Source organism: Tursiops truncatus, chromosome 16 (assembly GCF_011762595.2).
Source record: "Tursiops truncatus isolate mTurTru1 chromosome 16, mTurTru1.mat.Y, whole genome shotgun sequence".
NCBI classification, from domain to species: domain Eukaryota; kingdom Metazoa; phylum Chordata; class Mammalia; order Artiodactyla; family Delphinidae; genus Tursiops; species Tursiops truncatus.
The window spans coordinates 45,696,473-45,712,253 of NC_047049.1; the positions used below are offsets into that span (position 1 = coordinate 45,696,473).

At 39.8% G+C, this 15,781-nt stretch overlaps 1 protein-coding gene across 6 annotated transcripts in view; it reads left to right on the forward strand.

The window, feature by feature from the left end:
- Positions 1 to 15,781, forward strand: part of ERCC6 (ERCC excision repair 6, chromatin remodeling factor) — a 75,602-nt gene that overhangs the window by 22,948 nt on the left and 36,873 nt on the right. For all 6 annotated transcript variants that reach the window (XM_019925701.3, XM_019925705.3, XM_019925704.3 and 3 more), the window contains 2 exons: positions 8,237 to 8,365; positions 13,465 to 13,623. In XM_019925701.3, coding sequence (XP_019781260.2) covers positions 8,237 to 8,365; positions 13,465 to 13,623 — 288 coding nt within the window. The remainder of the gene's footprint in view (positions 1 to 8,236; positions 8,366 to 13,464; positions 13,624 to 15,781) is intronic.

A 15,781-nucleotide genomic window follows, 5' to 3' on the forward strand; every position in this document is an offset into this window, starting at 1 on the left:
CGTTTGCTCACTTCATATCTCTGTGTCACATTTGTAATTCTCACAGTATTTCAAACTTTTTCATTATTATATTTGTTATGGTGATCTGTGATCAGTGATCTTTGACGTTACTGCTATGACTCACTGAAGGCTCAGATGATGGTTAGCGTTTTTTTGGCCAACCATTTTTTAATTAAGGTATGTACATTGTTCTTTTAGATATAATGCTGTCACACACTTAATAGACTACAGTCTAGTGTAAACATAACTTTTTTTTTTTTTTTTTTTTGCGGTACACGGGCCTCTCACTGTTGTGGCCTCTCCCGTTGCGGAGCACAGGCTCCGGACGTGCAGGTTCAGCGGCCATGGCTCACGGGCCTAGCCGCTCCGCGGCATGTGGGATCTTCCCAGACCGGGGCATGAACCCGCGTCCCCTGCATCAGCAGGTGGACTGTCAACCACTGCGCCACCAGGGAAGCCCCAACATAACTTTTATATGTGTTGAGAAACCACAAAATTCATGTGACTAGCTTTATTGCAATATTTGCTTTGTTGCGGTGGTCTGGAACCGAACCTGTGATATCTCCAAGGTATGCCTGTATATCGGTTTGTCTGGTATTAAGTGTATCTTACGTGTTTGTTCAGCCCAGATTACCTGTAGTCAAAAGAATTACTAAGCTGATTTTACTATTACTTGGAAAAGTTGGCAGGTGTCCAGTGAAGAGTGAGTTTTGACCCACTCTGCACAGTAGCGAGGTGGGGAAGGAATCATGTTATCGTACAAAAACGAAGGCCGTCTTTCCTCTCCTCAAACTTTTTTTTTTTTTTTTTTTTTGCGGTACGCGGGCCTCTCACTGTTGTGGCCTCTCCCGTTGCGGAGCACAGTCTCTGGACGCACAGGCTCAGCGGCCATGGCTCACAGGCCCAGCCGCTCCGCGGCATGTGGGATCTTCCCGGACCGGGGCACGAATCCGTGTCCCTTGCATCGGCAGGCGGACTCTCAACCAGTGCGCCACCAGGGAAGCCCATCTCCTCAAACTTTTAGCACTAATGTTTTTTGAGACAAATTTGAATTGAAGTTTTATAATTTGATTTGCTCTTGTGCAGTTGTTTTCATTTTTTTTTTTGTATAGCATTTCATTTTCATTGTATAACATTTAAAGAGGTGATTATTGACCTTTTGGCTGGTGCTATGAGCAAAGGGGTGAATTTTGGAAGTTTGAAAATACTTTTTGAGAGGCAAGATTATGCAACAGTTAGGAGCACAGACTCCGGGTTAGAATCTTCACATTGGTGATCTTGAGCAGGCTGCTTTACCTGTCCCTGCCTACCTTTCTTTAATTGTGAAAAAGGGATTAAGAATAGTATCTGTCTCATAGGGTTGTAAGGATTAAATTATTTAATACATGTAAATACTTAGAACAGTGCCCAGCACACAGTGAGCATCGGTAGCCATTAGTTGTTATTATTACTTAGAGTTTGTTTTCTGCCTCTAAATTTAAAAAACGTATACATAATATATATGTATATATAATTTCAAAACACAGCTTGTCCAGAGCTAGCCAGTGTTACTTAAGGAGGTAATATATGGCATAGGGGGTAGAAATCACAGGCCATGGCGTCAGAATGCCAGTCTCCCCTAATAGCTATGAGGTCTTGTATATCTCCCCATTTGTATATGGGGATCTTAGCAGTACCTTCTTCAAGGGTGATAGGAGGATTACAAAAGGTAATACATCTAAGATATTTGGCAAATGTCAGACAATCAACAAATATTAGCTTCTCTTGTTATTTGCATGCCCACTAGGTAAAACATTTACTACAAAGGTTCCATCAAGCCAGTAAGAGGGTCTGTGAGAATCATGAGGAAGAGCTTATATAAATATTGATATGTATGAAGATGTGATGTTCTTCCAAGGTAAAAAGCACTTTAACAATTGTATGTAATATGCACAGGCAACTCATTAGCTGTTATAAACTTAGTGTTGTTTGATGTTAGGCTTTTCTTACCTCTAATACATTTTTTATTAGTATGATTAAGGTCCACTTAGTGATAAAATATCTATATGACTATAAGTACATTATCAGTAATTGTTTGGGGAGAAATAAAAAATTATTTCTCCTTTGAACAAACTAGGGATCACTAGACATCTGCCCAGGGGGCATTCTTCCAACCTCACAGCCTGCTTATTGGTTCTGAGTGTGGATAGGTCAGGATTACACTTTGGTTCCTCACAATTTTCTCTGTTCTGAGGTCAGTGTTCCAGATGCTTCTCTCATGCCTTATAAGGCTTAGTTTCCACATTCCTTGCTGTACTAGGTGTGTAGGACATTGTGCCTAGAGTGACCATGATAATCTTGATCTTGACTGATAGTACAGGTGCAGTAGCATGATGGCCTTCTAGACTTGGGGGCTGCACTTAACTCCTGCCTGCCCAAGATTGCGATTCCAAGTGTTTTGACATTTGTTACTATTTATTCACGTTTAACCTACAGTTAACTAAAATTTCTCAATTTTACTTTTTTTTGTGTAATCTCCTGCCCATAATTATAAGATAGTATCTGACATGTATGTAGTATTAAAAAATAGTTTCTAAAGGGTATAGTATACATATTATCTCATTTAGTCCTATAAGGACCTATTATTTGGCTCACTGTGGTCGAGGAGACAAATACAGTGGTGTTAAATGATGTTTCTAAAGTTCGGACCTCCCCTTACTAGTTATGGACCTGCATCTGGTTTTCCCTTCTCAGTGGGTATCTTAAATCTGTGCTTTTTGCTGGGTTCTGCTCTAATGGCCGCCCCTGGAGTCTGAGGGACTATAGGAGTTAGAAAACCTCCCAGTGAATAACACACTCACCTCATTTTGTTTGGTTGCAGCTGTGACTATTATATGTATGGATTAAAGAAAAAGATGAAAGTGGGAACCCTAGAAACATTATTTCCTTTCTAGTGATGTAAATATAGGGCTAGTTAAACTTCTTTTTTCCTCTGCGAGAAGATCAAGTCTTTCATAAAAAGTCGAACCTTTTGCTCAGCCTTTCCCACCTGGTCCTAGGGAGGCTTGGACCCAAACTCAGGACTCCTGATTTCTTCCAATCAGCTGGTGTGCAAAAACCAGTCTTGTTGCAAAGTGAATCCCCTGGGAACCCCCCAAAAACAGACATCAGGGCTTGAAAATAACTTACAGAATTTTTGTCATTCAACATAGTGAGCTTAACCTCCTCTCCTTTTTTTTCCTCCTTATAAAATTCTAAATTAAACACCTGGCTTTGCAGTCACCCTTTGCCAGGCCTCATTCTTTGCAGTGGGCCCAGCCACGTTTAGGCAGTGGCTACAGCTCGGAGCAGTACTTTAAAGTCACGTATGTAGAAGGGGTAGGAATGCAGCAGGAGGCAGGCCCTAAAGGAGGTAGAACGGGACGTTTCTTGAACCCATTTCTGAGGGACCCACTTTGACCGTTTTCTAGCCATGCTTCTCTACCCCTGGTGTCTTCCTCATCCCTAGCCCAATTCAGAACCTCATTCATTCATTCCCTGAGCATTTATTGAGCGTCTTGTGAGGTGGGCATTATACTAGCCTCTAAAGATACAAAAATGACTGAGACAGTCTCCCCCAGTCTAATGGGGGAGACAGATACGGATTTCAAAAGATGCTAACACTCTGGTAGGTGCTAGCGTTCTAGTGGAGACGTCAGGTGTGCCCAGGTGCCATGGTGTTAGGAAGGCACCTACTTGGAGGATGCGACGCCTAACTGGCCGGTCAGGGATGGCTTCTTCCAGAGGTGCTACTCGGGCAGAGCTCTGAAGGGTACACAGGTGTGTGGGGGAGAGAGGTTGGGGACAGTACGGGGCATGCACATGCACAGAGAGGAGGCTCTGAATTTCAGCACAGTGGCAGCTAGCTGTGTTTTTCTGCCCTGGCATTTTTGAACATCCTTGAAATGCTGGAAATTCTCCTTCGAAAATAAATTAACTTCTCAGGTGTATTCTAAGGGTTCCATCGACAAGGCGTGCCTGTAGGTTACAACTGAAGGACGTATGTTTCTGGTGCAGTTCAGCTGACTGTGCAGCGTTGCTAGCAGTTTGGCCCTGGGTCCACGTTGCTTCTGACAGATCATTATCGCAGTATCAGCCCCAGGTCCCACAGCCTGGGCTGATTTCTCATTCCTGCATGAGTGTGGCGAAGCCAAGGAGCATTTGCCCTGCCTGCTTCTGATTGGAATTGTAAGTTTATGTTTATTACTGGGTTCTCCTCTGAGTAGCTGCCAGTGGAGTCGGCAGCGGGCTGACTACGGCAGTCGCGTGGGGAGTTGGAGCTGCCAGAGAACACCAGGCCCACTTGGTTTTATGTAGCTGCAGCTGTGACTCTTACATGTGTGGCTCTTTTAAAACAAGAGGAAAGAAAACATGAAAAAGTTATTTCTTTTCCAAAAATGTAAATATTGGACTATTTACCCCCCGCCCCCACTTTTAAAATCTGTTATCTAGCTTATTTGTCGAAAGAACAGAATTTAGACATTTTGAGGCCATTTCAGAGTTTTAAGATTTCAGATCACTGGGGTCCAGATCTTAATTTTGACCTGCCCCCAACCAGTTTTAGGTCATTCTGTAGCTATCTTTCTGTTACTGTTGCATTAAACGTGGCCATACTTCATGACAATTTACTGTTTACAAATCTGTTATAGCACTTTTAAATTGAGATATTCCAGCAGATACCATCTGCTGACTAGGTGTCGTTACTCATGGTGATCATGCTATTCACAGTCATTTACTGAGCATCCGTTTACTATCATAGTTTTTGTGCAAATATACATGTTCAGGAGTTCCGTCAAGCATTTGTGGTGCGTTGCGTTATCACATGCAGATTGTATTGGACTATACATTGCCTCTGTTTCTTCCTTTGTAAGTGAACATTATAGTTCACTCAGGGTTGTGTGAGGCTTTCGTTAAGTAGATATGATTATATATAATAACATTAATTCATTAAGCACCTGTTATATTCTAGGCTTGTGCTAAGTGCTTTCTGTGGGGCACCGCATTTAATTCTCCCCTAAATCCAGTGAAGTACATGCCGCTGTTCCCCCGTCTCAGAGTCGAGGAAGCTTAGATGCTAAAGAGGTTAAGTTGCTTGCTGAGGGCTGAAGTGCTAATACATGGCAGTAGAATTTGATTCTAGGCCGTCTGAGTCTGAGGGTTTGGGCCTGTGCTCACTGCATGTGTCAGACCCGCTTTATTCATCCCCCTTTACACCTGCTGGCCGGACAGGTCGCTTGGCCTGCCAGGCTGTAGGACCAGCGAGTTAAGCACACTAAAGAGGGCAATTTTAGACCCTGGTAGCATCTGGGATGGGAAAGGTATCTGTTTCTCTCAGAGTTCAGGTGAATCTGGCCCTCCTCCACCCCCCATAGTGTGCCACGTGGTACTTCTGGTCGACCAGCACTTGGTGCTGCCCTGCTTCAGCATGCGTGGGTTAGACGGTCAGGTCTCTTGGCTGTAAACCACATGAGGAATTACTGCTTTATATACCAGGAGAATCTCTTAGCCTGAGCCACACATGCATGTGGTTTTGTAACCCTGGTACTCTCTGTCTTTAATACGTGTATATGATTCTACTGGGGCGATTTGTCTTTACAATGATACAAATACTTGTAGGCAATAATGATTTTTCCCCACCACCTTTAGTCATCTGTTAGCCAAACTGAATAAACATTTGTCTCTTTTCATCTTTCTTTACAAAGCGGAAGGCGCTGGAATGCAGTCATTTCTGTAGTGGCTTATGTGGTTTCCTAGGTGCTGTGTGTTCTGTGGCGACATGATGCCTGTATGTTTTAGAAGGGAGGGAGGAGGAGGAAGCTGAAAATCTGTTGAAACAGAGTGATGCGGTGGGAAATTTAACAGCCACAAAGACTAACTGGCTAAGTCTAAGGCAATAGCTATCATTTGTCAATGAAGGGTAATGTGTGGTACTCTTGTATGTAAGGTATTTCACGACCTCATTATGTCAAACTTGTTAAGCCAGGATCTTCTGTTTTTCTTTTTCTTCCTGTACAATTATTTTTGAGTAGTTGCGCAATGAAGTATTCTTAAGTGGCTGTGATAGGTTTTGTGATTTTTCCACAAAATTTGTATTATCCACATATTCGCTAAAAACAATTATCTTATGCAGGTGTTTGGTTCTGAGCTCTGATAGTAAGAATGTGGGTACTGAGGACTGTCTCATTATCTGACATTGCCTGCTTGCTAAACTTCAGATAGTGAGAAGCAGGAATTCAGATATATACATTAGGAAAACGTTTATACATCATTTTGGTTTCTAAGTTCCAATGGTAAGGGTTACCTTTATACCAGGGTTTCTCAACTTTGACACTACTGATGTTTGAGACCAGATAACATTTTGTTGTGGAGGACTGTCTCGGGCGTTGTAGGTTGTTCAGCAGCATCCTGGCCTCTACCTGCTAGATGCTAGTAGTGTTTCTCCCCTCCCCCTCAGCAGTTGTAACAACCAGTTATGTCTGCAGACATTGTCACGTTACCCTGGGGTGGGGGTGAGGGGGTTGCCCTCGGAGGATGGCCAGATTGCCCCCTGTTGAGAACCACTGCACTTACCTAAATTTGTAGATAATGTGGAACTCAGAAGAGTAGCAGAGACTATTATAGCCACTTAGAGGTATTTCATTTCATCAATTGCATGGTGATTTTAAGGAAGAAAAATACAAATAAAAGGGAGAAAGAGATCACCTTTAGAAGTTAAGCACAAAAAGGCCATTACATTTTTCCCATAAGAAGACTGTCACATATTAAACCTTATGGTTATGTGACAGCTATTTCCTTAGACTTGGCCATATACTGTCTCTTTCGTTGGCTGTTCTCTGGAAATCACCAGCACTGCTTATTTATAGGTTCTCTTAGTGCCCTGCGAAGCAGTTTCAAATCACCAACCAATTCTTCCTTACTGATCCTCAGCTAGCCCTTCCTTTCCTTATTCTGAAGAGCTGAAATTTTCAACAAGACCAGAATTTATCAGAGGACATGCTTTAAAGGTCCTCCAGCATCTAGTGCACAGGGCTGTGTTTGGCCTCTGTGCTGATTTGGTAGTTGGTGCTGGAAAACATACCGTTCCTCCAACTGGGCAGGGTGTGCGGTGTTATCCTTCCATGTTCTCCTTTACCTTCCCTCACACTTTCTCTATTACGCCTGCATAGTCAGTGGCAGGGAAGTGCCTTCTTATTGTGTTGCTGTTCTCATTCCCTTCCTGTGAGCTTTTTACTTGGAAGGCATTTATCTGTGTTATTGTTTTATTTCATTTCCACCATTTTGTGAAATTCAAAGTGTCAGTTGCATGCATACTGAAAAAAGCCATCCTTTTATTATGGAAGTGACTAGAATATGAGGCTGTTGACTTTTTTTTTCCACTTGTGACCCCAGTGTCCATTATAGTTATATAGGTGCAAAATTAGTCTGGCTAAACAGCTGCACCTTCCCAACAGCCTTGCTGTATTGCTAATACTTTCAGATCTTCAGACGTTTCTTTTGTTATGCATACATGGCGTCACCCTTCTGAAATATAAATGTTCATCTTATTTCGCATCTGAAAAGCATCATAGAACTAAATTTATAACTTAGGTTTTATTTAGTGGACACATTTTTTCCTCAGTGGTATAATTATCAGTCCTTTATATTGTTGATGCCTCCCCTTAATTAAGTAATCAGTATATGAATCTGATATATAGTAATTTTGACCAAAAATTTGCTTTATGTTCAAGATGTGCTGTTTTATGCTATGACCATCATATCTTTAGCACAGAAATAGTAATTATAAATAAAATTTACTTCTTCTTACGTTGTCATTTTGGAGCTATGACGTTTAGTATCTATAAATTTAGTTATATTGAAATTTTCACTGGCTCTTTTCTAGAATTAAGTTCATATATCTTAGGAACTAGCAGAGAAATTTTCCCTTTAGGGTATGCCAGGAGAGGAGCAAGTAGTTTTGATAATGAAATGAGACCTTACAGGAATATTTCTAGAGCAGCTATAATAATTCAAATGAGAATTGAATTGAGGAGGAAGGAAAAGAGAATCAGTTGGTTTTTTTTTTTTCCTTTGAATATCAGTGTTTTGGGTAATGATGGCAGTAGAAAGCTAAAAGACTGTTCAATTTTGTCTGTTTTTTCCTATGTATTACTTAGAACTATCTATTTTAACCTGGTTTGGAACCAAAATAATGGAAATGTGGTTTTTGTTTTCACGGTAGGAGATGGAATAAACTGCGACTGCAGGACAAAGAGAAGAGTCTGAGGCTTGAAGATGATTCTGAGGAAAGTGATGCCGAATTTGACGAAGGTTTTAAAGTGCCGGGTTTTCTGTTCAAAAAGCTTTTTAAGTATGTGCCATGTGTTCCTTCCTTTACATCTGTCATCAAGCCATTGTGTACAAATTAATATTTTAGGAACTACATAGTACTTACCTGTGGGCCCTTAAGGTACTTGCAGCAATTTATGGCAAACACAGATACTGTCAAATGAAATTTTAGCCACATGCTGTTCATTAGAATTAGACGGTAATAAATGGACTAACGTGCGCATCGGGTATGTTTATAAACTGATGACTCTGTGTGGACCTGTCTCAGCGGACTAAAAGCTACACATTTAAAAGCTGTCTACATCGAGTTCTTTTTTTGTTGCCGTTCTTAGCAATTTTAAGGGGCCAAACCTCTAACTTCTAAATCAGATTAAGAAGACTTGCTTATTAAAATCAATATTGGAGAGGTTTTTACTTCTATATTGAAATAAAAAACTGCGTAGAGATTAGTTTTCTGAGTGTCCTATACTGTACCTAAGGGTGTAATACTTTTGAGCTGACCAGATGTGTATGTAAACATTTCCTGTAGATGTTATTCTGATACCAAAAGAGAAGATACAGGCAAACAGCTTCAGGGTTGCGTTGCTGTTTGAAACTATGTTTCATATGTCAAGTGGCCCAGGGTTGCATATAACCGGATGCCCTGTGATAGATGCGTGCCTATAGCCTACAAGGTCCAGGCGAGTCTCCGTGATGAATGTAAATACTGAGCCACGTTGTCAATCTCAGTCCTCCTGGGATTTACTAAACAAGGTGCTTTAGGAAGGCTTCCTCGATGCATATAGGAAGTTAAAGCATTAAATAGCTTCTTTCTGTCTCTTGTATCATCACTTGGTAGTCGGGTGCAGGATGTAAACTTCTTTCTTTGAGATGGTTATGTCTAATCTCCTTCATAGATTCAGCTGTCAGCCATGCCCTAAACTTGTGCACGATGTCTACTTAAAAAGAGCATGCTTTTTATATTTCCTCTCGAAGAGCTTTTATTATAGTTTTAATTTTTCTCCTGGGTTGGAGGGGACAAAGGGAGTGGTTATTTTATCCCACTAAACATAATAGGAAAGCTGAATCCTAAATATGTGAACTGTCTTGGTTGGGTTGCCGTACTGGACAGGAGAACTGTAAAGAAGTTCAAACCTGAATCTCGAGTAATTTCTGTAGATGTTTTATAGCCTGGGGAGGTGGCTACTGTGTTTATTGCTTCTCCCAAATGAAAATTTAACTATGGAAAGGTACATAAAGATAATATTTATTGGCAACTCTTTTCATCTTCTCTAAAGTGATTGCTTATTAAGAAACACGCCAAATAGTATCAGTGTTAAACTAGCAAAAGGAATACCCAGATTATAGATTAAATTGGTTTAACAAAGACAGGATACTTCTACATGAGTATTAAGTGATTTGGCAAATATCCTCAAGAATCAAGTTGAATGTGCATTTTTGTATAAATGTGGTATATTCTAGCAAAGGAGTTTCACAGTTCACAGAACCAAACTTGGCTTACTAGGAGTATATAGGATTTAGTGTATTGACTGTTAACCCTATTGTAGTTAACGTAAATGCACGGTTTTTTAAAAAAATTTGTCTTAATTGCACATTCCTGGAAAGTATTTTGTTGTTTTCATTTTTCATCTCTCAAAAACAGGATTTTAAATAGTTCATAAATGTTACGAAACTTGTTTCTTTTATTCTGCTACATGAAAAGAAAAGTAATAGGATTGGTAGAGTCTCCTTTTTTCTTTCATGATTAAGTTTTAGCCAGGCCAATTTAATTTTAAGCTGTAGATCTATTTTTACTGTACTTACCGCACTCTGTGGAATTAAATTAACAGGGTATATTTGTACGCAAGGGAGTCAGCAGGTACAGTTATCTATTTAAGTGCTGTTTTCTGCAAGATCATGGTTAACTTTTAAAATTCTGTTTTGAAAGTTTGCCCGGAAAATGTATTTGACTGTGTGATTTAGCAATCAGATGACAAAATTCAGTCTTGCAACTTTACTTTTAGCCACACTAGTAAATGCAATCTTGGGTTAATGTGACAATGCCAAGATATACCAATTATCTGTGGTTATTTTGTGACGCTTCAGTTTCCTGGGGGAAGCAGAGTACAGTAATTTCTTTACTCTTACACAGTAGTTTGTAAAAATCTTTTAACTTTTCCTAAAGAGTCATTTTTATGTCTTCAAAGGTTCTGAAAACTGAATTCCGTAGCCTGCTTTCATTTAAAGTATGTAATTGTTTTACAGTGTTCATTATTAGGAAATTAAAGCAACAAAGCCTGAGTCAGTTAGTGACACTGCTGGAACCAGAACCCAGACCCCCTAACTCCTCATGCAGTGATACATGCCTACCAATCAGTGTGCTCGTGCAGCTTGAGGGCCTTCATGGAAAGAGAGAGCCGCTCTTCACCATCTTTATACAACGTCCCCAGCTGTGGTTGGGCGTTTCCATGTAGGATGTGACTTACAGGGCTGCCTGGTAGATATATTTCCTGAAGTCATTTCTTTAGTGTTGTTCATCGTCTTATACGCACAACCATACACTGTGTGAACGCCCTTGGAAATTACATCTGTAGATGAGGAAACATCTAGCACAGCGTCTCTGCCTCTCGTGAGTCACCTAGAATGCAGATGTCCTAACTCCCTCTGGGATACCATGCTGGTCACCAGTTTTTATTCCTTTCATGATTTCTCGATTGTCCCTCTCTTGATTCCTTAAGTTGATTGGCCCCAAACAGAGAGAGGGGTTGGACCTGTGTTGGGTGGAGGCAGTGTTGTATAGTGGGAAAACACTGGAATGGCCACTGGGAGATTTTGGCCCCTACTCTGCCCGGAGGAGCTGGTCCCATAATTGTTCTGTAGCTCGGTAAAAGGAGGCTGATTGACTGGAATTTAGTGATTCTGAACGTACATCAGTTTTTGGGGGGAGCTTTTTGGACTACATCTTTTTCCATAGCTGAGATTAGTCCAGTGTAAGTAGTTCATGACCAACTTTTATTTTTAGATCAGGATTTTTCATTCTCAGCACAACTGACATTTTGGGCTGAATAGTTCTTTGTTGTAGGGACTATTCTGTGCATTGTAGGGTGTTTAGCAGCATCTCTGGCCTCTACCCACTAGATTACATTTGCACTTTCCCAGTTGTAACAACCAAAAATGTCTCTAGGTATTGTCCAGTGTCCCCTAGGGAGCAAAATACCCTCTTTACCCCCCATTTACCCCCATCCCTGGTTGAGAACTGCTGGTCAAGATTATCTCCAAAGTGGAATCGCTTTGGAATCAGAGGTTCTGGATTTCATTTCTGACTTGCTCATTTTTTTTTCTAGCAGTGTGACCTTTAGCAAGTTACTTAATCTCTCTGTGCCTTCATTTCCTAACTATAAAATGGGCTGATCCTCTTTGTGTGGGCTGGTTGTGAGGTTGTATCCAAACCTCACCTGACCAGGTGCCTCCCCAGCAGTAGGCCCCTTAAATGGTTGGTAGCTTTTATTTTCTGATTATATACCACGTGTTAAATAGAATTTGTCCTTCATCCCAAATTAAATGATCTTTTATCCATAGTAGACTTCACTGTGTTTGGGTTTTAAATCCTCTCGTCCAGGGTACATATTGAGTGTGTATATTATAATTAGCAAACTTAAGCAGCAAAATACTCATTCAAAGTTTTCCTTATATGATAGATAATAATGGCAACAGCTAGAGTCAAACTTTTGGAATTGATTTGCAGAATACTGGGGGAAAGTTAATTATGACATACTTACTAGGAGAAGAGTAAATAAAACTAGTTTAACAGGGACTGAAATCCGCAATGAGATTTTAGGTAGACATATCACATACCAAAGAGTAAAAAACATTTGGGCAGTAAAACAGCAACAAAACCACCTCCTTTTAAGGTGGGCAGCTCACTAGCCTTGGTATTTTCTTTCGAAAAAAAAAATTCTTTAGCTTTCATTTTTTTTTTTTTGCAGTACGCAGGCCTCTCACTGTTGTGGCCTCTCCCGTTGCGGAGCAAAGGCTCCAGATGCGCAGGCTCAGCGGCCATGGCTTACGGGCCCAGCCGCTCTGCGGCATGTGGGATCTTCCCGGACCGGGGCACGAACCCGTGTCCCCTGCATCGGCAGGCGGACTCTCAACCACTGCGCCACCAGGGAAGCCCATCATTGTCTTTTAAGTGTTTTTTGCTTTAGATTTTTTTACGTGGCATATAATTTTCATACCATTCCATAGTGTTAAATCTTTCACTCTCAAAAATGCTTTTTGCATTATTCCCTTTTTAACTTCATTTTTAGATTATTGAATTAGACATACCATTGATGGAGAAGGGCAAATACCAACTCTTTTTTTGTTTTTAGAGGGGAATATATTATTGCTCTTTGACCTGTACTCCTTATTTAAGATTTTAATAGCTCTGACCTTTTTGTATCTCTGATAAAGTCCCTGAATCAAGTTCTACTTTAAAATATTAAAAGACCTTTTGTATTGTTGAGTCTTTAAACTGTTGGGTTTTTTTTTTTTGCATCTGCTAGTAATATGACAGAATCATATGTACTAATTTTGTGAGCAGCCCTGTTATTCAGACTTGTTTATGGCCTTAAAATTTAATTTAATTTTTCCTATAAAAAGATAATATGATTACCAAGTGACTTTTCAACAGTGTATACTGTAAATTGTAGTGTTCTCTGTCCTGCTTTTTGAAGCTGTTCAGGTGGAAAAAGTAAATGTTAATGCATCTTTTCATAGAAAAATTATTGGAACTTTCTATAACTAAAAATATTTGCAGTTTTTTCCAGAAGGATATTGAATAAAAGATAGTAAGTTTATGCTTGTTTACCAAGCTATTTCTAATGTTGAAAAAGAAATGAAATAGTCCCTAATTACCCTATCTATCAGTTTAATTAGAAATGTGTTAATGTTCTGTAAAGAAAAATTTGTGATTTTTATGCCTAGGTAATCAAAAATGTATGACCTTATAAATATAATACTCATGTAAAACACACATCCGGCATGTTTCTCTGACTGGTACTAGAACCTCGCTAAATGATTAATTCATGAGTACTTTCTGTTATGATCTGTATTATCCACCATTTGCCATTTTCTTTTTCTTGTTGGTGTTTGTTGTTGTAGGTACCAGCAGACAGGTGTTAGGTGGCTGTGGGAATTGCACTGCCAGCAGGCAGGAGGAATTCTGGGAGACGAAATGGGATTGGGCAAGACCATCCAGATAATTGCCTTCTTGGCAGGTCTGAGCTACAGCAAGATCAGGACTCGTGGTTCAAATTACAGGCAAGTGCTTCTCCGCAGACTGTCAGTCTGTGGAGCTCAATTAATATTTCATCAGATGTATTGCTGTGGAGGAGGGTCTTGTGAATTATTGATGACATTTCAATTACAATATTCCTTTAATTCTTTTAGTGGGGGACATCAAAGGAAAATTTTTACGAGACAATGGAGCTGTAGGGCAGGAGAAATTAAACATGTAACACTTTTAATGAATTCCAGGCATTGATGCTTCATTTTGCAGATGAGCCCCACTAGATATTTTGGGTCAATACAGTGTCTAAGGTTAGCTTCTACAAATGGATTGTTTACAAACTCAGTTATGTTAATATCAGTAGTTTACACAATATGGAATTTTAAATTAGACATAATATCTTCAGTTCCACTTATTAAATTTTATATTAAAATATTTGTTCTGGCAGGAGACCGGGTGAGCATTACAGTAAGTACAAAGTCTATTCACGGGGAAAGTTGAAGCTTTGGAGAATTTCCTTTATAATCAATTACGCGTGATAGCTTTTATAGATAGTGCTTTTTTTTTTCTAATGAAGCTACGTATTGGCTCACTATGCTTTCTACTTCCTCTCCTAGTCTTTAATAACTTTATATAAATTCTAAAGCCAAAGCCTAAGTGACTGTAAAATGATACAAAAATATTTTTAGGTTGTAATCTTTATTCTCTTTAGGAATTTAAATAAACTATTAAAACTTTAATATTCTGAAAGAAGAAGCATTTAAACTACATTTGTTCTGTGTGGAAGGACTGAAATAGTTTATCTTGAAATCCAGTGAGCTTTTCCGTATTTAAGCTGTAAATTGACTTTTTATGTCAATCAGTATTGGTAAAAATAATGCTAGGTAAATTATGTGGGATCTTTAATCTTGAGCCCAGGTGATCGAAGATGTCCTTGGATTCCAACAGGCTGACCTAATGAGTACCAGCAAGATACTTACCAGGTGCTTGTGTCCTGGAAACCTCAGGCACTCACAAGATGTGATTCGGCGATCCCTTTAAAAGAGTGTCAGCGTGCCTGAAGGCAGCAACAGCAGAGAGTTACTGCCCCGCACGCTGGTTCATTGTCAGAGAAATGTTTGCGAGAGAGCCAGATACGAACCATAAACTATTGAGTAAAGAACTTTTTTTAAAATCTTCAAAGTCTATTGCTTTGCTTTTATTCCTTACTCTTTTCATTAATTTAGCAGATCCACACTTACCAGGAGCCGTACTGAAGTTTTAGAATATTTTAGAAATACTTATATAGCATTAGGAAGGGAAAAATGTATTTGGAGATTTTTAAATACTAAATGTTCCGTTGTTATTACAAGGAAGTTGTGTTGAAGCAGAGTTTTTTCTTCAGATATTGGAATTCTGTTACATTTCATGTGAAAACATTCCATCCCAGTGGAAGAGTCAGAGTTGAAAGTGGGCATTTAGGGTTTTCTTATCTATGTATGTCATTAGTTCACCATTTAAAAAATGCTTTCTCTGTTCTAAATAAGCTCTTTGGTAGGCTTGGCTCTGCTCCTCTTGTTTTTTTTTTGTTTTGTTTTGTTTTTGTTTCTGTTAACTAGAATGCCCTAAGCTGCCCTAGTTTCTAAGACTGTCTTTCTTTCCTTAAATGATTTCTGGGATTTTCTTATCTCCCATCTCTTTTCTTCCCTTCCTGTTACCATGAAACTTGTGTGGAGTCTAATATGCTGGGCCTAGGAAACCTAAAGTCATCCCTGCAGTGTAGTTTTGGTCAAAAAATTAAAACGTGCTCTCTCGAGTGATGACAATCCTACTAGGAGTGAAGTGAGGGCTAATAATGAGCAGCAGCTGTAATCAGTTAACTATCAATGCGCATCTCCTCTTTTCCATAATGAAATAGTGTGGCATGTTGGATTATAGCCCAGATCGTCTTTATTAGAATAGTATTGGTAGAAGTGGCTTCCCAGAATGCAGTTCATATCAGCCAAACAACTGAGCTCTTTATGAATAGAGGTGTACGGAGGAGCTTGGTCCCTTCCACGTGCACGTGCCAGAGCAAATTGTATGACATTTTTCTCACAATTTCGTACTGTGTCCTCCTCTGAAACTAGATGAACTTGGAGTCCTCCTCTGTGTTTACGTCCTAAAGAAAACTACCCAGATGCATAGTCAAACGAAGTTCTGCATGAGCCA